General features: G+C 38.9%; 1 protein-coding gene across 1 annotated transcript in view; it reads left to right on the forward strand.

The window, feature by feature from the left end:
• The window catches only part of ROBO1 (roundabout guidance receptor 1), a 703,140-nt gene that overhangs the window by 606,853 nt on the left and 73,790 nt on the right, over positions 1 to 22,497 (forward strand). The window contains 3 exon segments of the mRNA XM_050332388.1: positions 10,533 to 10,653; positions 14,391 to 14,529; positions 15,821 to 15,948. Coding sequence (XP_050188345.1) covers positions 10,533 to 10,653; positions 14,391 to 14,529; positions 15,821 to 15,948 — 388 coding nt within the window.

Raw genomic sequence — 22,497 nt, forward strand, 5'->3', positions numbered from 1 at the left:
AACGTTTAGTATGTCATTGCAATCCACTCAAAGTGAATCTTGTCAAAGGACAAAACTAGTTAACATGTTATGGCACTTTGGTCAAATATGGAACTATTTGAAAGGCGAAGAGAATCATCAGAACAATTTTTTTCCCTCTCTTTATCAAACATTCACTGAAATTATTACTTTTCTGGTCATGATTGACTTCCATTTTCGGTAGAATTTGGCTTTCTTTTTATTTCAAAATCAACAATATGACTGTCTTAGAAAAACTCTGTATGAAACACATGAAGGATAGTCCCTAATAGTATGATGCAAAGTACAATGCCCACCTCATGAAGTCTTAGGTTAGCTGAATATTTCTTTTTGTATTTATCATACTGGAGGAATTTTAGAACTTTTCCGCCTTATTTTCAGAGTTTGAAAACCACTTTGGGAGTCTTCCACAAAAAATGAATTTTCAAGGGTAGCAAGTATCAATTATTGAGCTTTTCTGGACATAAATAAGTGAAAACAGTGGATCTATGTGTACTCTAGGATGAACAAGGGTCATCTTTACTGTTAACAAAACTTTCTATAAAGTTATACCTTGGTGCAGACATCAGGGAAATGATGTGACCTCCTGTAATTTGTTTACATATTGATAAGTGGTTGATCCTGTTAATGTTTGTGTTGGAAAAGGAGGCAAGAAGACTCAGGAAGCTTATTGATAAGGTCTTTTGTTTGCATAAATGCTATCAAGGTAGTCCTTTATTCTTTAGTGTGTTTGTGCATCATTCTCCTTACGACACAGAGTCTAAAATATTTTTCCCATAAATATTTGTATATATTTGAGGCACTGATTGGAGTCATAGAGTGTTTCAGGAGTGGTGAGTTCAGACCTTGGTGGGGCTTCAGCAGGGGGAAACTCTTCCATGTCCCATTTGCAAATGGTCCCTGCTGGGTCAGGATGGCCCTGGGTGAATTGCAGGCCATGGGCTACAGGCAGCACCTCTGGTCAGCATTCAGGACCAGGTTTGGAAACTGGAATTACAAACTCAACTACCTGGACGTGTCAAAATGTCCATCTGATAGGCAGAAGTGTCGAGTACCCCACACCTTCCCCAGCAGCAAAGGACTCCTGGGAATGCATATGCAGGTTTTAACTTCCTACCACTGTCATAAAAAAGCTAATTCATACCAAGCAAACTAAAATCTGATCAGGTGACACTTTAAGTTTTTTGTAAAGATAACTTCTCACTCATTGTGTGTTTTTTACACTGCTCACACAGAGACGTCAGAGCTTCTTGTTTATATTAGGATAGAACTAATTTAAAATGGGCATGCACACAGACACAAGATGAAACAGAAAAGATGTGGAGTAATTTCAATTTCTCTGCCACTTTTCCAAGCCTGTTCCATCAATAACAAACATCAGAAAACAGGAGACACTAATTTCCACAGAACCTGGCCAGCTAGACTGTAGTTTGCTTTGCTTTGTAAATACAGATGGGGAAAGTCGAGCAGCTAGCATTTCCAGTGTCCAGAACAGTTTTTCCCTGCTTCCAGCTGTATTTCTCTCTCCACCTTTTCCATTGGTGCAGTTCACCATACCGTTTCAGCAACAACAAAAATTGTGCCAGGAGTTCAAACCCTCTGTGGCAGCTGAGAAGAATGGCGAGAAACTGCTGCAAAGGAAGCAATTATCCCAGCAGGGCTCCAGAACCCCCCTGAATAGCTCAGGCAGCCCCCCAGCCGTGAGCAGACAAGGCAAGGAGAGAGGCACCGCTTTTCAGGCTTCAGTCTCTTCATTCTCTCTGGCTTTTCACAGGGCAGCCACTTCCATTTACACCCTGAGCAATGGGCGGGTCACTGCTCCAAAGGCCAGGACCGAGTGGGAAGAGCCCAACTGGTAGGCAGCCTGTTCCTGCTGCCACTGGAGCCGTGTTTCCCAGTGGCCAGCCTTGCAGTAGCCCACAAACAACAACTGTGTGAGGGTATCATAGTCCAAGGATGGCAGTGGGAAACGTGTGAGCATCAGGGAGCAGCGATCCCAGTATGTACAGAGAATGGGAACAGTGTACGCTTTGTTCTGCTTGACTGCAACCTGTGCTGGCTTATTTTATGAGGGAAAGAGACTCCAAGGAGCTCCTGGCTTCACTGTCTGCTGCTAAAGATCAGCTTGTACTGTGTAATCCCCCGTGGCATCAGAGGGCTGAACATTTGTGAGCGGACCCGAGATCTGCAGGTCATTCACTGCCTGTTGAGTCTCTCTGGAGGATCCAAAGTTGAGCACAGAAGTAATGATGCTGGGCTGCTGTGCGAGCTGGGGTAATTGGGGGATTTGATCTTTACCTCTCTGTGGCTACATTCTCCTTACTCTTTGTAAGTTTAAATTCTAGCCATCTAGGAGCCTTTCTGTAGCTGTAAGGTCTAGCCCAGTCGATTTTCCAGTGTTCCTTCAATAAAAATGAAGGTTACACTCAGATTTGCTTGTGATTGCCTATGACTGCAGGCTTTTGCCTCAGTCCTGTAACACAAGGCTTGTGGGCAGACCACAGAAAATACAAGGAAATCTGTGATTTATGATTTGCATGTGCTGCAGTCACAAGAGCTGCAGTGATTGTTGACGGAAGGGTGAAATTATGGCAGGTTAATATATGATTTTTGTGTTTAACTGTTCATGAAAAATGATCGCTGTGGTGGATGTGTTCCTTTTTTTGAGAGTGTTACACAAATGATGTGAATTTTTTTATGTTTTCACAACTTTGTATGACCAGCATAGTCCTCCTATAAGAGTTCCACTAAGCTTAGGCTCAGTCAGAGATAAATGCAATAGAAACTTAACACAGATTTATATGCCTCTTTTGCAGCGTGGTCTCATTTCCATGGCATGTCATCTTGGTCAAAAGTCAGAGAATCAGTAGGGTTTTAGTTATGTTAGAAAACACTTCATATTTTTTCAAGGTTAGTTTTGCAGAATATTTGTTTATTCATAGTGTTTACTTGACGGGGCCAACACTTCTTTGGAAACAAATTTGATTATAAAGTTTTGAAAGAAAATGTTTTGAAGGAGAAGTCAAATCTGTCTCAAAATTTCAAACTGTCAAAACACAAACTTGGAAAGGTATGAAAGAATCCGCTGCATTTTTGTCACCTGCGACTAATTTCATTTGCTTGGTTTGGTTCTGTGTTTGTGTTCTCTGCCACAGAGAGCTCAGGTTTACCCCCAGAGGAACACAGAAACTCATTCCTCTCTTGGGAAGCTGCTGTGCCAGCTCCAGGGAGGAAAGCTTTCACAGGCAATTTAGTGCAGGAAGTGCAGCAGTCACGGGAAGGATCCGGGAGCTGTGATTTGCATCCCCTTCAGCAAGGAGCTGGGCAGCCAGTCTCAGAGGGGATGTGCCTTCTCCTCGAGACAAGTGGGAGTCTGAGCCAAAACTGCCGCATCTCAGAAGGTCACTGGATGACTGAAACCACAGCTGAAAAGGATGACCTGCTGTACAGACCATGCCAAGAGAAAAGTTTTGAATAATTCATTTCTATTTCTTGTCCTCTGTTCTCAAACTGTGGCGATTTCGTTGTTGTTTCACAGTTGTACTTTTAACTCTAGGAGAACCTGGGGTTTTCATGTTGAAAGCCTTTCGTTTTCTTGTGGGAGCTCATGGTAAGAGAAGACCTATGAACTTCTACTTCAAATCTCTTGGTAACTCAAGTCCTATCAGAACAGTTCCTTTTAGAAGACCCTATAGAAGGACCTTGTTAAAACTCATATTTTAGAGTGGTCACTGTGAGGGATCTGCAGTCTGAAAAATGTCTTTCTTCAGATCACAAGTTTTGGTGAAGTTTTATCCATCCGTGCTTCTGAGCTTTGAAGTTGAAAGTTAGGACTCTGCTGTTGAAGACTCGGGCTCTGCACAGCTCCTCTTTCCTTAGCAGAAAGCAGGACATTTCCTCCTGATGAAATACACCCCATGATATACAGTTGTCTTAAATCCATGTTGTTGTTCTGACAGCCCTAACCCCAGCTTTAGAAAGGTAAGGCAATGTTGGTTAATGCCTACAATGACTGTTAGGAACTGAAATACCTCCCAAAATCAGCAGCAGAGTCCGTACCCCCTGGAATGGCATGGTAGTTGTACTCCTCCCTCCACCCCTGGTGCTGTCTGCAGAGTTTAGGAGTGCTCTGCACCGTGCAGAGTTACTGCAGAGTTGGGTCTGGTCATGTAAATGGACCCTTGTGCTCACTGGAGACCTAATATGAAACCACCCCTTGGCCTCATCCATGGTGACTTTTTAACACAGCCCCTCAGAGTGACCTGGGCTTGCGTTTTGCAGTGTGGGCACTCTCAGTGGGAAACGGGCTGCTAAATTCCTCTGGAGATTTGGGTTATGTAGTTTCTTTTATGGTTACCAGGTAGGATTTTTTTATGTGTTTTAAAAAATGTGTGGTTTGTTGGTATTATTTTTCCATATCGCATTTGTGATTCTTTAGGTAACATAATTAGAAACTGAGAGTTTTTGTGTGGCAAATTAACCCTGGCTGGTCTGAGACTTTATCCTTGGAGGTGTGTAAATAACACAGTAGTGGTGATGCTTGAAAGAAACTTCCTGTGTAACTGGTACCTCAGATCATCTAGACTTGCTAAAGGGGAGAGAAATGAAGACATGCAAGATACTGAGTTCAGCTCAAGTTCACTTTTATTTCTGATTTCAGTCACTGGTTGCAGTGAAAGCTACGTATGCACCGGTGCATCCAGGGCAGACTCATACGTGAGGTTAAATTTACAGTTTTACAGAAATGCCATAGTCATCATTACAAACATGTCATTCCTATGCTGGGCCTTCTTTGGGTGTTGCACAAAGATTGCTTGTTCCATATATTTTTTAGTAACCCATGGAATGTTACTGTGTTGCCCATTAGTTGGTTTAGTGCATTTTCTGTACTCAGTAAATAACACTGTGAAAAACAGTTTCTGAGGTGTTAGGTGTCTTTTTTTAAAGATTTAAGGCTATGAAGGTAGTTGTCACATGCTTCAGTTATGAGATTTTAATCTTGGTTTGTAATAGGAAAGGAGGAAGTATTACATACTAAATTTTGTATTGTAACTGTGAGAAATATTTTACTGTTCATATATTGTCATATAAACATAACTGTCTGTTCAGAAACTAGTTCTGACTAATGTGAGCCAATATGGATTATTTTGAATTAAGTCTTCCTTTGTGATTAACAAAAGCCTAATGTGTGTAGAAAGTAAGTTTGGGGTCATTACATTTTTAAAACTTTTGAGAATTGTATGTGCTGAGGTATGGATTTTCCTTTTCTGAATTTGATTTATGACATTTTACATATATCTTGGCTGTTTCCATGATCATGTTGGGTAAAGTATCAAACACATATGGAAATTCTGATATTTGATGCCTTGTGATAATGGCAAGGGCTGAATAACTCTCAGCTGCCTCTGAAGTCACCAAGCAATTCAGGACACAGATAACCCTTAATCCTTTGTAGATATCCATCATCTTGTGGTTACAACCATTAATAATGAGGCCATAAAAGTGAGAAAGGGAGTCTTAGGAGCGGACTCGAATCTGATTCTGACTCTGATGTATCCTATCTGGATTGGCAGGGGTGCCAGAAGCAGCAGCTTGAATCTATTGTCATTTTATCTACCTTCAAAGCTCTTTCTTTTCACGTAAAGCAATCTTACTATGCATTCTGTACCTTCCTTTGGACTCTACCTCCAAGCCTATCGGTATTGCGAGACTGTTTTGTTGGTCTGTATGGTAGAGGGGAGCAATTGACTTGCACTTTGTCATGACAGATTTACAGCACAGGAAGACCACTTGAAAGAATGTTTCAGACTACTTTCAAATAGAATTTTTTGTGTGTTTGATCTGGAGGAGGCAGCATGTACCTTCCTGGGGTCCCAGAGAATGGAACGGAAGGCAGGACGGACTCCTCTGTCTGAGCTTTGAAGTTAAACAAGAACAAACTTTAATCATTGGTAAAGACCTGTTCCAAACATGTTTTGATGTCTAGGCGTCTGATATTTAAGCGTATTGTAATAGATAGGGAAGACTATGTGGGATTCACAAAGCTTAGAACGAAATACAAATTTTGAAACAAAAATTTAAGGAAGTCATTTATACTCTTTTTTTGTTCAACTTTGTGGAAACTGCAAAGTTGTCTTCTGTTGCTGACGTTCCATGCTTTTACACTCTATGCTGCAAGTCATTTTATGGATATTTTGGGATGCTAGATAACATAAAGGAAAATGAGAAATCTCCTTGTTTCTCAACTTAGAATTAAAAGCTACATTTTACTTGGTGACACTATTAATTACATTTGCCTGTACTCACCTTGTCCTTTAACTGTTTTATTGTCATTTATAATTAGGTAATTTGCTTTTAAAGCAAAGACCGTGTCTGACAGGTTAATATCACGTGCCCATCACTTTCCATTTAAATAAAATGTGTTGTCATGTATGCTGTATTGTGGAAGACTGAAATAGATGAAATTTGTGGTATCGCATATGCAGAAACCATGACTATACAAACACGTCAATATTTCATTCTTTAGTCCAAATTTCATTTTCCTTTGGATCAAAGTTTGCTTTGGAGTTATTTTGCAATAGAGCAGATTTCATTTCTTAAATAGAACTAAACTAGGAGCTAAAGGAAAGCTTAAAAAAAATGTCTGTCACCTTTATATTTGGACTTCCCAACCATTTCTCTCATTGCTTCATTCTGTCTCATATTTCATAGCACATTTCTGTGAAAAGTAAATGAATCACCCACGTATATAAAAATATTTCTTAACATAGACAGATGGGTATGGATTTATTCATGCAGAAATTTACACGCATATACACAACACACATAGGTATATAAAATATGGTCTTAGAGTAAGAATAAATGTGTGTACAGCTATACTGAATACTTGGTGGTATGTCGTAGAACCCTTGGGTAAGTTTTTATGGATTTGATTTATTGGCTGACTGAGTTGATTCATTATTTGTATATGATTTTTTGCTGCTGGGTGGCCATAATTTCCAATTCTGGACCTAGTTAACTCTGTGGGTGCCTAGAGATTCCTGTATGAACATCTCCGACTATTGTTTAAAGAGATAAATGAAGTGGATTTGCTTGAATGAGCAATTTACTCATGAGGAGCAAAATATGGTCAGGCAGGCAGGTCATAGATAATAGCTTTCAATAAGTCTTTGTAAGTCACTGTACTACCATGCATTCTCTTAACGTGCAGATGATAATCCATACGTGTGTTACAGGCAACTGAGGATCATCTGTGATCACAATCTTTTCCTCTTATTAGAATTCAGTGCTTTTTTCTTGTATTGTCTCTACTTGCAAAGCTCTGATGGATCTGCTGGTAGGCACAGAACAGAACAAAACCCTGAGGAGGTGTGAAAAGTCAAGAAGTGGCTTGGCTTCATTTCCATAGAAATGAAACAGGACACGCACTTTCAGACCAGGACTGAAAGCTCTGGCAGTTTAGTAGAGCGATTCTTTTCCCATGACACACAGTATCTACCAGAGTAGTGTAATAAAACTGTTTGCTGTATGCTGTTTACTGGGAAGAGAGGACTTATCTTTGTATTCAGGAGGGTGACAACTCTTCTGGAGTTTTGGGGTGTAATGGTACATTGCCTATCCCTTTTTCAAACCATTGTACCGTTTGCTGCTATGAAGTCTGGCTGGTGTATGCTGGGGCGGGGGCAAAAATATGAGAAGAGCCAAAGCACTCAGATTAAAATGCCTTCATTAACTATTAAGTGTCCACAGACTATAATTCGAATTCGCAGGATTTCAGATACTGTGCCCAAAGGTGATTGGAGTCTTTATTGCTCTAAATGCTGGAGATGAACTGGACATACTGAATATGAACTTAGTAAGACAAAGAAACATAGCAGGGATTCTGTATGTGTTCCTACCAGGTTTCACACGGATGTGTTTCATCGTGTCCTTTCTGACTCAAAGCCGTTGGGTCTGCAGTCCATAGGTATTTCTGGAGTTTCCTATTGCAAGGAAAAGTGGCAAACATTGCACACAGACAACGTCAGTTTGTCATAGCTGCAGTTTTCATTTCCATTGTCTCGTTAATAAACAGAAGGGCTTGATCAATTTTTCCAAGACGGTGGGTACTTAATTGTTAAAATTTAATGAAAAACTTTAGTAGTTACCCACCACCCACCAGCGGAAGTTTGCTTATTTCTAGCCATCTGTGGCTGCTCCAGTTACAGACGTGTAATTCCACATCCACTTGTGGTACATTTTATTGTAGCTGTGTAATTCATCACTATTCCATGTGGCATAACCATCACTGGAGCTGAAGTTCTAAGCATTTCTTACATTTTAAGGAAAACAACCAAACAAGCAGAAGATCAGCAAAGGAAAACTGTTTGTGAATGCATTCAGAATTCCATCTTGGAAGCACAGCTTCCTTCAGTAGGTGTGTCACATCTTAGGAAGTCTGCCTCAACATCCATAAGAGAATGTTGCCTCTGCCTCTTCTTTCTTATATAAATCTCAAATAACTTGGAAGAAAAGCAGCTTTCAATGATTTTTCAGTTGTTCATATGTTTCTGCTTTAATGCTTCTTCTCTCCATCTATGCTTTGAAGAGAGTCTTGTGGTGATTCCTACAAGAAATTCCTAGGATGGCTCTTGCTGGAGGTTACAATTTGTGCAAGACACACAGTTGTGTCATATTGTAATGGGATTTTTGTTACGTGATAAAATAACAGAGAAGCACAAATGCTACTGAATGTCAGTGGGACTTGGAGGACATATGAAAATCACTGCTTTCAGTTTACATGGGTTTGAAATCATCAGATGAGTTGGTAAATTCCTGTGATATGTAAATACGTTTCTTTGTTAAATCCAGTGCATTCATAATTGATACACATGAAAAATATGCATTTCTGCATGTGCGTTTGGATATACAAATACCACAAGTGGAAGTCTTTCTAAAACTGTTTTTTAAAATTATTTGCATAGATTAATTGGAAAATAAATCACTTTCTGTGATTTAGGGAGCTGTAAAACAGTAATAATTATAGAGAGACTTCTAGTTATATTTTACATTCCCACCTCCTGCTTACCAGTTCAGGCAGTCAGCAATATGAAAGTTCACGAAGATTCTTGAAAAATGTGTATTTGCAGGTCACCTCTGTTTTGGTTTGTTTTTTTTTTTTTCATCCTTCACGCCTCAAATCCCCACTGAAATTTCCACATTACTGGCTTCCTGGATGATAAAGGACATATCTCTTCTGTTCTCAAGCAGCGAGTGCCAAAGGCAACGGAACGACATTTGTATGCAACGCTGTCTGCGTTGCACGTGCGCGCTCATTCATCTCAATAACCGACTGTCATCTCTCTGCGCCCACATCTTGCAATGATAATAAGAGCCCAACGCTGCTCAAGATGTCAGATTTTCGGGGATAGATTTCTAGCTGCAGGCAGCTCCGGCTAAATGCCTCATCTTGAGAACACTCTCGTCCTTGTCACTGACCACATCAGACCCTTTCATGTAGCTGCATATATGGCTTTTATTTGTTGTGGACTTCCACCCCTGCCTTGAACTGCGGTGGTTTTCGCAAGTGATTTGACTCGTACGCGTGTGTTCACTTCAAAATGTAGTTAATGTAATTAAGTAACATTTTTGTGTGTTGAAGTAACATATTCAGCTGCCTCTACAAATTTTGCTGCGTTTTGGTGAACTTTGAAACTTGTTCAACCCTTCGGTCAATGAAATGGGAGAATAAATAGTTTTAAAGGAAAATCAGATCTTTTCATATGTGTCTAATAGGTATTTTTATATAAGATAATAAGATTTGGAATCACAGAGGGTAAGTATGTTTTCTGATTTGTGGGTTATTTGTATTCTGTTATCTTCCAAAAACTGAATCCAAAATTAAGAGCAGAATGTTATTCATTTCCCGGTAAGAATTTAATTGTTTTTACCCATCTGCTTATCAGCCTTTAAAATTATCAATTTAAAGGTGAAAGAACTAAAGAATAAAGAATTTCCTTCACTTCCTTAAGAAATGATAACCAAAACAAACACAAGATTCATAAATAATAATGAGCACAACCAGCAGTAGGATAACATACACATATTTCTTGTCAAGAAAAAGTGATTGCAGCACTTGATGTGAAAATGAGATTTATGTCTAGTAGTAATTTTTACTCTCCACCTGATTGTATCAGTACATAGGAAGGGATTGTAGGTTTTCTGGCCAACAAGCATTTTACAGGCTGTTGAACAGCCAATATTACATTATGCAGAATGAAAAAAAAAAAAAGAGTAATAGGGGTCCAAATCTGAGAGGTTTTAATATGCTGATATAGAATTAAGAGGCAAACTTTTTGTATAAGAGAAAGAAGTTGGGCTAATAGTATTTTTTTTTCACTTTATTTTTGGTATGACTTGGAAAATCACTGATGGTTCGTTTTGTTTCGTTATCTGTAACAAAATATTTTTCAAGTTAATATTCTTAAGTCGCTACTTCATATTAAGGTATTTTTATCATCTTTGATTTGTCCTAGATCAGAGGAGGAAAGCTCATGATCACATACACAAGAAAGAATGATGCTGGAAAATATGTCTGTGTTGGAACAAATATGGTTGGAGAACGTGAAAGTGAAGTTGCGGAGCTCACTGTTTTAGGTAAGAATTCCTCTTTTAAGGCTTTGTTGATGAAAATGTCCAACTTTCATTTTTCCTAGTAAGCCTTTTATTAAGGGTCATTCTCATCTATTGAAAATATTGAAAATGTTTTTAGTCACGGTTGTGTTATAGCAAATAGGAGACAGTTAATGGCTCTTCAGTCCACTTGGAACTATTTTTTCTATCAGAAGACACTTTCATATTTAGTTCTCAAACTGAAAATAATTCCAGTGTCCACTGACTGGATCAGTATTGTAAAATAATAGCAAAACAAAAACATTAAGAAGCAGAAGCTTAACGTTTCCGTCTTGCTGAAGAAAATCAGAAGTAGTCTAAGTTTCTATTTTAAATAATTATTCTTTCGTTTGTAGTTGTGTGTGCTGAGTACAACAGGTCTGCTTAGTCAAGTGATCCACGTGATAGTTCCTCTGAGCATCAAAAAATATGTTTTCATTTAAGATAACTGAGCTTAGCTGAAAACTACATTTTTTGCTGGTATTGCAGAAACAAAGCTGTGACTCCAAATGCAATCTCAGAGTTCCTTCAGCATGGGAAAAGTCCCTCATGTTCAGTGCAGATGCATCTTTGGTAGTTTTCATTCAAAATATGTCCCATTCTACTTTAAAATAGGGGAGGTTTGAAGTAGCTTAATGTGTTTCTGGAAAATAAATAGGTGTTTTATCAGCACTGGGTGAGAATATCCAAGGCATGGTTCATAGCAGACTGGTTTCCACCACAGTGCTGCTGCAGCAATAGCAGTCCTGGCTCTTTTTTTGTTGTTGTTGTTTCTCAGGATGCTGAAGTTGTGTCAGGGGAGGTTTAGGTTGGATATTAGTAAAAGGTTCTTCACCCAGAGTGTGGTTGGCACACGCTCCTCAGGAAAGTAGTCACAACACGAAGCCTGACAGAGTTCAAGAAGCGTTTGGATGATACTCCCAGGCCCATGGGGTGACTCTTGGGAATGTCCCATGCAGGGCTAAGAGTTGAACTCAATGATCCTTGTGTGTCTCTTCCAATTCAGCATATTCTGTGATGTTGTGACTCCTTTTGTTGTTTGGTTTCTAATTTTGTGATTTTTTTTTTTTTTAAATTCATTTTTAATAGCTGTCCTATCAGTCTTTGGCACTTTTATCTGTCTTCACTACTTTGTAGGAGTTAGAACTCAGGCAGCTTGAGGATGTGTTCGGAGTTCTATGTGAAGCAGGGATTTCCATAAAAAAAAATGAGTTTGCATGCCATCTTGAAGTTGTTCTAGATAGTAGTGTGTAAGCCCTGTGATCAACTGCACTGTTTTGGTTTTGGTTTATAAAGGCTTCTGGAGCACTTTTGGAGGAAGTTTGTTGTCAGATAGACTTACAGAACTTTCAAACAAAATCTAAAATTGAAAGTAAGTTGTAGTTACATGAGTGAAGTCCTGGCACCAGGCTCCTGTGTAACTGTACCAGTTAATAGCTCATCACTAGTCTGCTACCAACCAGGGAATCATGACATGGACTATTTGTTAACCTAGGCTGCAAAAATAGTCCTCTTGCTAAAAACACCTAATAAGAGGGGGAGGCATTGCAGGCAGAAGTCTGCCTGGCTTTTTCTTCATCTCATGTTCCCCTCAAACATATTTCTGATTTTCAGCCTGGGGAAACTAGTGAGGTTTTGCTTTCAAACAGGACAGTAAAGCTTTGAATGTCTTACCAGTCTGTGTCTAGAAATCCTTAATACGCCTTTTTTCTTTCAACTCAGACTTGGATACACGTGAAAAAGCACAAGAAATACGCTGACTTCATATATTAAAATCTTTCTACATAAATCTTCTATTTATGGGTTTTGGTTATTTAGAAGTTGAACTTTTGCTTTTAGGTCTCTGCTTTAGATCAGAGGGAGAGTGCCAGAAACTGTAATATTAGACAGTTTCAAAGTGATCCTTGCTAAGCTTGCCTTGTATGTACCAAATAGTCGTGTGACAAAGACAGATACTTAAATCAGTGCTGATTTCCCTTATCCGTTTCTGCATTTGAATAAGAGTGTTATGAATGGGCAGACAAAACCTCGTGGAAGTCCATTAGTCTTCTTTTAGGAAACTGATCTGGAGAACAATGTGCCTCTTGTGGGTTTTGCAGTCAGGCAGCAGTCCTGGACTTACCAGATCAGTCTTTTTTCTCTTGCATAATTGAGTTGAATATTCTCCCCCGAACTATTCTTACTCTGAGGTTTAATCCGAAATGTTCTTTTCTCGCATTCAGGTTTCAGGTTTTTTCAGCACCTACAAGAAAGGGGCCAAGGTGGGGAGGGGAGAGGGTGTCTGTATTTGTGTCGTTCTAAATTCACAGCTACATTCTGTAGATCTCTGCTTTATTTCTTACATCTTGTGTATGAACCCAGTCTAGAACTGACAGCTTAAAGATCAACTTGCTATTTAAGTTAACATTATTTCCTAATATTGCCAGCAAAGTTAAGTTTTCTACAACATAAGTGTCCAGCTGGCCTAGACATCCTCGAGAATAAAGGAAGCTTTTTTAATAGGGCTTTGTTCAGCTCACATTTCCACTTCAGTACTTTTTGAACCATTCACTACGTTTTTATAGTACTGAATATCTATGTCTTTATCTGCAAAGTCAGAGTAATATTTAGAACTGCCGTTTTCAAACACAAATGTGAGACATGAAGAGTATGGGCTTGTCTCTTTATCCTTCTGTCTGGTGCTTCTGTACTTCTGTGAGAAACTTGTGGCATATTTTTGGGTATTCGCACTTCCTGATGGTGCCAACGGCTTCAGACTCTTCCAGTTCCAAGGAGATGATCTTTATATCTTTAATAAATCCAAGTCAAAACATGCAACTGCCTTCTCAACTCCCTCAGAGCTTTCACAGGTTTATAGGCAAAAAGGTCATCTGCCTCAGGCAAAGGAACCTGCCAAGTACTCTCCTGTTAAACCTTCCCTGCACTCTCCAGTTAAACCTTCCCAGTTCTTTTATGGACATACTGTTGTCATCTGGTGCTGCTTTTTTAGATGGGTAATCATTCCTGGAGTATCCCAGAAATTGTTTAAAACATCATCCATGTGCAACAATATATGTCGGGGATAACAGCGATTTTTATGAACAAAAACTACAGAGAAGACATTCTGGTTTTGTTTTTTTTTTTTTTTTGGCTGGCTTGACTTTATGTGTGCTAGTGACAGAAAATGTTGCATTGAGCACTTGCTGCTGCTGACATCTGCAAACAGCCTCCTGGAGATACTGTGCTGGGCCTTACTTAGCCTTCAAATTTAGAGGCTCCATTGAGACAAAACCTCCAGTGAGACAATGTTTGGGTTGTGCCTCCTGTCTCTTTGAAGCAGTGCAGCAGATGAGTGGCTGTTTGTCTGAGTCCTCGCAGCAGGCCTGCTTTGTTTCTGAGGGTGGACATGTATTTAGATTCTGTGTTTAGATGGTGTTTTCCTTTAGCTGTATTAGCTGTGAAAGGGATGAGTAAGAAGTAAGGAAGTCCCTGCTTGGATCCTGAGCCACTGTTGAGAGTGTCTGCCTCGTGCTGAGGTTCACAGTGCTGACCATCTGCAGGGCTACAGATCTTCTACCTGGGGCTGTGAGCGAGAAAAGCGGCGGCAGAGGCACCTCCGTCAGATTTGTCACTCTGCTCCCCTTGCTCTGACAGCCACAGTTCAGTGACAATTGTGATTCAGATACAGAACTGCTGGATTAATCTCTGTGGGTTTTTTTTTCCCCTCTTCTCTTTCCCTTTAGAGAGACCATCTTTCGTGAAGAGACCGAGTAATTTGGCAGTAACTGTGGATGACAGCGCGGAGTTTAAGTGTGAGGCAAGAGGTGACCCCGTCCCTACAGTAAGGTGGAGGAAAGACGATGGGGAGTTACCAAAAGCAAGGTACAGTACATGGAGTTACCTTTCTATGACATCCAGCTTGGTATATGATGTGACCTTCAACGTTTGACAGCCAAAATTTCTTTGTTCTTGAATAGAGAAGGCCTGTCTTGATCTAAGAAGACGTTTCTAATTACTGCTGTGCTCTGCTTAAAGTTACAGTTTATGTTGAAACTTCAGAGCAGCCTCTTCTCAAGTTTTTGTTGTGACAACACATGACAAATACAACAAAATGTAACCCAGTTCAGTCAGTAATATCAGATACAGATTAATTCTTCACCAGAAGAGTCTTTTGTGATTACTAAAAGTTTTGAAGACTGTATAACAAATAGTAAAATAGATTACACCATCAAGAAGTATATACTGGCATTGCAATTGGTATAAAATGTAGTCTGGTAGTGTAGAAAGCTGTCTTGGTTACACATGTTTTTGTGGCCAAGTTTCCAATTAACTGATTTTTCTGACATTGCTTTAATTCAGGACAAAAAGTAAAACACCTTATTAAAAATAAATACATTCTCTGATTGATAGATAGATAGATAGATGGATAGAGAGATACATACATACTTAAATGGATTAATTACTTATTTACTTACTCTGAAATCCTAAGTAGCAGTTTAAAAATCTATTAGGGGAGTGGACTGAAAAAAGAAACACTTTAACAGTTGGTTTCAGCCATCCACATCCAGCTTCCTGTTAGCCTAGTCTTTTGCTTTAATAAAAACTATATTATTTTTAAAAGAAAAATCTACTTACCATAAAGAGAAACACATTGACTGCATTATACAAAGAAGAGAAAAAGGTGATGAAAGGAAAGTGGTAAAAGGCCACATTGTTCTTTAAAAAAATAAATAATGAATTGTGATTTTTCTTGACTTTCAAGCAATTCTGATCTTCTTGAGTACGATGTTTTCTTTTCGACCATATTAAAAAAAAATCATTCAGATGGAAAAATTGTAGGGAGAATAATAACTACTATTGTATTTACTTGTTAGAAGTATTTTAGCAATAAAAATGTTCTGTGTTAGGGCTTTGCAACTGTAATATACTGGTGAAATTCTGCTGCTGTCAGTTAACTCAGGTTGCAAATAATATCAGAATAAAGTTTTCAAATATTTTGTTCTTAAAACTTTATTTTACATTATCAGTTTGTGAGTGTTGATACTTTATTCCCTTATGGGAAATATAGCAATAAGAATACTTGAGAGCAAACCCACCCTATCTTTACCCTTTGCAGAAGTTGTACCAAGTTCCGTTGTTCCTATTCATTGTTTGTTCCTGTGTGCATTTAAAGGTACGAAATCCGTGATGATCATACCTTGAAAATCCGGAAAGTTATGGCAGGAGACATGGGATCCTATACCTGTGTGGCAGAAAATATGGTTGGAAAAGCTGAGGCATCAGCAACTTTAACAGTTCAAGGTAAGAATATTTCTTTGCAAAGCACTAGAATAAACTACTTGAGACCATACACAACTATTAGAGTTGCAGCTTATGCAGGAACTCTCTGCTGTACTGTAGAAAAGAAAATGGGAAAATACAAATTTGGCTTGTGTTGTATGCTGAGGAAATGGAAACACTTCACGTGTAGGATTTTTTTATAAGGAGTCTTTATGGTTTTGGGATGGGGGTGTTTTGAATTTCAGTTCTTCAGGTTCAGAATCGTGTCACTTGCAATCTTTGTTTCTGAAACCCTAACCGAAAGAAGAAAGTCAATTTTTTTCAATTAAATATAGTAAAGAAGCAGTGAATGATAAATCTGTTTGTGTATTTTTTAATACAGTAACCCAGACCACTGGAATTCCTGTTGGTTTTTTCATTATAAGAGCGTATCATGGCACTACTGGCTTCTTTGTAAGATAAAAATTCAGTGGAACTCAGTGAACTAATATGTATAAAAATCCTTCATTGCCTTTATATACACAATCCAGATGTTCACTATTCAGATAATCCCTCTCTTCCTTTCCTGGCTAGCAGACAGGCGATGATGTCATCCTGATGCTTTTTTTCTAGGCACCGATGGTTCTTCTGTCCTTTTCCCTCTTCAGTGGGAATTAGTCATTATGGAGTTCTGGGGAAGGATAGGCTTAAAAGTATTTTATTTGGTAACAGGCCTCTACTTTGACACATTTACTGTAACAGGAAAGGTCTTGTCCTTAACCTGCTTTCCTTTTTCCAACAGAAACATTTGGTGTCCCTCTGTTAGGAAAATAGGAATTCTTTTGTTGAAGTTCTCATAAAACCAAGAATTTTGAGATGTTCTGTTTTGTTAGTCACCGTGATGTTTATACATCAAAACTGATACCTTATGTTTGTAAAATAACCAGTTTTATTGGGCAGTGTTGCAGAATAAAAGATGAACATGTGAGCACTAAGCACAGTTTATTTAAAAGAAGAAGACTGAATTATTTTTTAAATAGTGATTTGTTCTGAAGATCATGTCTTGTATCAGCTGTTAATCCTGTGAAATGTTAGTATTTAAGAGAATTTGCTTTATGAGTGGTTGAGCAGTTACTTTTCTGGAAATTAGCTATTGGTAACACTAATCCTTCATAGTGCTATTCAAAATAATAAGCAAACACGTTCTTGTAATCCCATTTAGGTTAATGGTGATAATAAAATGACTTAAGTATGTGGATGTTAGAGTCAAGTGAGATCTTTCTGATAACACACTGGCATTTTTAAGGAACATGATCACAGCCTAAGTCCTGATTCAGCAAGATTCTAATTTTTTTAAGTACTTGTATTACACAGTAGATATTTACGTTATAACAGCTTTGCTCTGAGGATATTGTTATGGGATAATTTGTTTCCCAGTGTGAATGGACTACCTCCTGAGCCATTTGTCTGCACTAATGTCTTTGTAGAAGGGATTGATGTGAGAAACTGTAATGTGTAAGGCCGGTTTGTAGTTCATGGTGTAGTAAATTATGATTAAAATCCATTTATTAGTGTATCCAGGAGACCCAGTTTTATGGGAAGAAAAAAGTACTTCTCTAGAAAATGTATTTTCTGTTCAGACTTTTTCACATTTTTCCTTCTTCTTCTGCCTTCTCCTCTTCTTCCCTTCTCTTCCCTGCTCTTCCCTTGTTTAAAATGCTTATTTTTGGTCCTAAAGGGTCATCTTCTTGGCTATATTCCATCTAGAGAGGTAGATTGATCTTGTTTCAGTGCTAAGCTGACATTGCTGTGACTGTTTGCGGACACACAGCTCTGTGAGGTTTTGGTTTTTGTGGGTATTTTTGCAAGATTATGTGATTTTTTTTTTCCTGGTGGTATAAGGAATGCAAATGACAAGTCTTTCCTGCACTTTTGGTGATTGTCACGTGATCTGTTGACTGTGGAGTGCCAAATAGAGTTATTTTCGTTATGTATTTGTAAACACAGGGCTCTGCTGCAAATCACAGCCTCAGAAGTTACAGCTGCCACTGTGCAGTCCGGCTAAATTCATAAAAGGGCAATGAGAGGGTTGGGCTTGGTTTTAGGAGTTGAGTGGGTTCGGTTGGTTTTTTTCTCAGGTCTTTGTTTTGGGTTTTTTTTCCCCTTCAGTAACTCGGGAGCAGGCTGTGGTGTTTTTATGCCAGGCCATATGCCCAAGAAAGAATATGAGAGCCGTTAGTGGTGACCCCAGATGTGTGTCCACCTCAGGAAAGGGGCAGTTGTCCCCTGTCAGGTGTCTGCAGAGTGGCAGTGCTGCCCTGGGATGAAATGAAAGGTGGCACACAGCAGGCAGGGCTGTGAGCAGCGCTCCCGGGGACGGGCTCAGGGCTGGCAGCGCTGCTAAGAAAAGGACCCGTCTCCTTCTGTACTCGTCACTTTTCGGGCCTCAAGCACTGTGGTTGACCCGTGTGTGCTCTGTCCTGTGCAGGGTTATCTGGGGTATTAAAAGGTGGAGTGTGCAGCCCCAGAGCTAATTGAGATACGGAGGTGTCAGGGAGGTGTTGATGTAACACGGCCAACAGCCAACCTGGGGTCTGGGCAGAGCTGCCCCTGGACCTGGCAGGGTCGTTTCCTTCAGCTCAGCTCTGACCCTGCTGGATGGAGCAGACCCTGGAGTGCACTGTGTGTGCCCTGCAGGGCTCCCTGTCTGGGGGATGCTGCACAACTCTGCCTCAGAGCTGGTGAGGGGGCCCAGACTGTGTCCCTGGACTAGGAACTGTCCATTTGGATAGTTCAACTCTCCCTCTCTCTATTTATAATAAACTCTTAACTGTAGAAAAATACAAAAGAGGGGAGGGAATATAAATTCCATTTTAATGTTCTTTGTGCTCATCAGTAGCATCCCAGATGCTGGTTGTTGGAATTACTGTTTTCCTCTATGCAGACTCCTAACTTCGGGGATCATAAGTGTTTCCTACGTGAAGCACAGATTGTATTCTATACTTCAGATGTAACCTGAATACACAGTTGTATTCTTTTTGTGACTTCAGTCATGTTCTTAAACTAAATTTGGAGTTCTGTATTAACAAAGAACTTTGAACCTTTCACTTAAGTCTTTTACTGTTACTGCTCAGGAGCATTTCTGTCCCTGAAACTGTGAAGTTATTTTATTTTCTCCTTGGAAAATAGCTAGTAAAGAAAATGTCATCCTGACGTTGTTTGCATTTTCCTGAAATTAGAGAGACTCAGTCTCCTGGTTTCATTTTGCAATACCATGTACTGCATCTATAAGGCATCCAGAGATGTTGCTAAATACATGTGGAAGCATTTCATTCAGGAAATGATTAATTATTACATAAATACCTCAGTCAATACAAAATGCCAGGAAGCAGCCCAGGATACAATACATTTCATTTTGCCAATATATGATATTTTACCGAGTAGCTGATGTGCTCCAGAAAAGGGAAACAATGGCCCAAAGTCCATCTCTGGAGCCAGTGGATTTCTCTCTTGCTCTATCACTAAGCAAGTTGGATATAGTTATTTATTTATATTGTATTGTATTTTATATATATGCAAGATGCTTTTCATATTTTGTGGAGATTTCTATTACATGATTTGCTTAGTTTATGCCTTAAAGCAGGAGTGTAGAAATAATGATATTATGTATTTCATTATTATAGATATAATTGAAGACAATGTTCCTAAAACACACAAAATTACCAAAACTGAAAACCTCAGAACTTTAGTTCTGAAAGAGAATTAGTTTTACTATTAATGCAAATAGAAGTAGGGCTTCTTCAAGGGTGCAAATTCCACATTTAACCATGAAAATGCTTTTAAGCAAATCTAAGAACCAAAGGGTTTATATATTTTCACCTGCTTCCATTTGCTTTGCTCCGATTTGCAGTACTTAGTTAGGTTTTTAAACTAGCTAGTTTTATAATGAGTTTGTAATTTATGGAGAAACGAGCTGTACTCTATGAAACAAATGTAAGTTATGGCTCCAGTGGAAATCCTTCTATGCAGTTGGCCAGGAACCATTGTAGCTGTGACAGGATAAGGCACTACTCAGCAGGAGTTAAGAGAAACAGGTCAAGTAGGTCAATTGGCTTAAGGACTTGACAAGAATCACCAACACTGACTGGTGGTGACTGTGGTCAGCCACCAGCAGGTTGGTAGTGAACAACAGTTCTTCTTAACTCTCCTTATTCAAGCAGTGACTCTGGAGGAGTGTGCAGTACTTGCTACAGTGCCCTGCCTAATATACATCCAGACCTGCAGCAGCAGTGACTGAACTCTAAAATGTAAATTTTACCATTCAAAGGCACTAAACACGTTCAGTGTTATCAGTTTGGCAGGAAAAAAGAAGAATTCCTGTGGAAATTACACTGGCCAATCCATATTTTACAGTGGTGATCTTTAATAGCAAGCCTTTTTAGATTATGTCTTTAATTTTAGGCTTAAGTTAAAGAGCCTGTCTGCAAGGTAGATAGTGAGCGGAGCTTTTGATAAGTGACTTCTGGCTGTGATTTTGCTGTACTAGTCAACTGACAAGGAATTTTAATCTGAAAAGGTGGCACATGCTTCAGGTCTGGAATTTCCTCCTCCTTTTCACCTCCTCTTTGTGCAAAGTAGCTTCAAGGCATGCAGTAAAAGACATCTAGTTGATAAGGCTTCTGGGAAGGGCTGAGGATACCACCCAGAATGAAAAGGAATAGGATTTGTTCTTTCATCTGTCTGATACCATAGAAATGTTTCCACTGTGTCAGGCTGCTGGTACACGTTAGAAGCTGGCTGTAAACGTAATTGCTTTATAGGTGTCTGAACTATCTCCATTAAAACAACAAAGACACAATTCAGAATTTTACGGGATTACAGGAATGCTGTTGAGGTATTGGGTGGTTGTTATGCGTTGCAGTGAACGCCTCACAGCACCATGTGGGAATTTAACCACTGGAATTTTAAAACTAGGATTTGGATTTAAATCTGCACTTCTCTACATGGTCACTCTTAAGTAAGTCAGTACTTCTCCTTTTGGAAGAACTAATTTTAAGCCACATTCTATCTTCAGTGCTGTGAGAGAGGAAGGAAGAATAGTGACTGCTCAATGAACTTGAGGATTGTTTTAATTAATAAGCTTTTGGCATGATGAATGAAGGAGACCATCTCTTGTGATTTGTGTAGCTTGAAGAGCTCATTTCCCCCTTAATGACTGCTGTAAACTGTGACAGTGCTTCAGATTTCTGTCAAGGAACTGAGGAGTTTGACTGCCACCAGTTTCTGGTGAAAGAATAGAAATCTTAAATGTTACTCAGAAGGAACTGGGAAAACTCTCTTCTTCAGAGATTAGTACCCTGCAGGTTCTTGTCCTACTGATGCAAGGGATGAACACTTAAAATTCCTGAAACATTTGTAATATACAGATAAAAGAAGGAATTAGTAAATATATCAGCAAAATATTTTTTAAAAGAAATTGTAGTTGCTTCGAATTGATGTAAAATATTTTAATAAATAATTGCCTCCATGGTTTTGATTGTTTTGAAATGGAGGTTGCTTTTCTTTTTACATAGAGTCTCACAACAGTGACAGCAATAGCTTACAGGAAAATACCATTAAAGATGTTGAGATTCCTTCCTTCAATTTGGTACTTTGAAACAAGAACTAGAGACAGCTGATTCTGAGAAAGTAGAACAGAAGGAGTTCAAATAATTTGGAGAAATGTTTCTACAAGAATAAGTTGAAGTTAGAGGCTTTTTCTCCTGCTGAAAGGGGTTTGTTTACTGTAAAGTTCTTTAAAATTCTACATTTTAATCACTTACTGAAGAGAACTGAAGCAAGTAGATTTGTGTAGCATACTTCAGCACGCAATTAAAAAGCAGCAAACAAAATCTGGAGGCTTTTTCCTAACGTCTGAAATTTCCTAAGTCCCATGGCTAAGGAGAAATCAATTGTTTTTGTATCAGGTTTCACTGCTGCAGACTTTACTGTGTGACTGCTGTTATAAAGATAACATTTCAATACTTCTGTCTTTGGAACAGACCAAATAGAATTTTACTGCAAGTTGTTGAGTTTGCAGATTTTTTTGGTTTTATGAATAAAATTAAATTAAGTGCAAGGAATAGTAATTTTAATCGGTTGTTCAGTGAACAATACTCTGCTGGACATTCATTCTGAAATAAACATAGGCTTTATTAAATATGCTAAACGTCCGTAAAAAGGCAATACACACTTTATTTTGGCCTTGTTTATAGCCTGGAAGTAATTTTAATAAAGACTACACAGTGATTGTAGTACATTCTCTTACTTTTGTTAGTTTACATGCATCAGTAAAATCAGCCATCTCTGAATTGGTCTTAAAAAACCAAATTTTAAAATGCTGACTTACAGTAACAGTGCATTCAGACATTGTTTTGATAAGCTGTTTTGAGTACCATTTGTAACTATGAATAGTGTTTTGTTTGAACACTAAAACGCTGTATTGTTAGGTGCTGAATAACACTGAAGAAGTGGTAATAAAGTATCTTGCAGTCTGGGTATGTGAACTAAATCACCTCACAGGCTCAGTGTCAGAATCTTTCAGTGCAAGAA

The sequence above is a fragment of the Myiozetetes cayanensis genome, unplaced genomic scaffold (assembly GCF_022539395.1).
Source record: "Myiozetetes cayanensis isolate MyiCay16 unplaced genomic scaffold, myiCay2020 scf5-8, whole genome shotgun sequence".
NCBI lineage: Eukaryota > Metazoa > Chordata > Aves > Passeriformes > Tyrannidae > Myiozetetes > Myiozetetes cayanensis.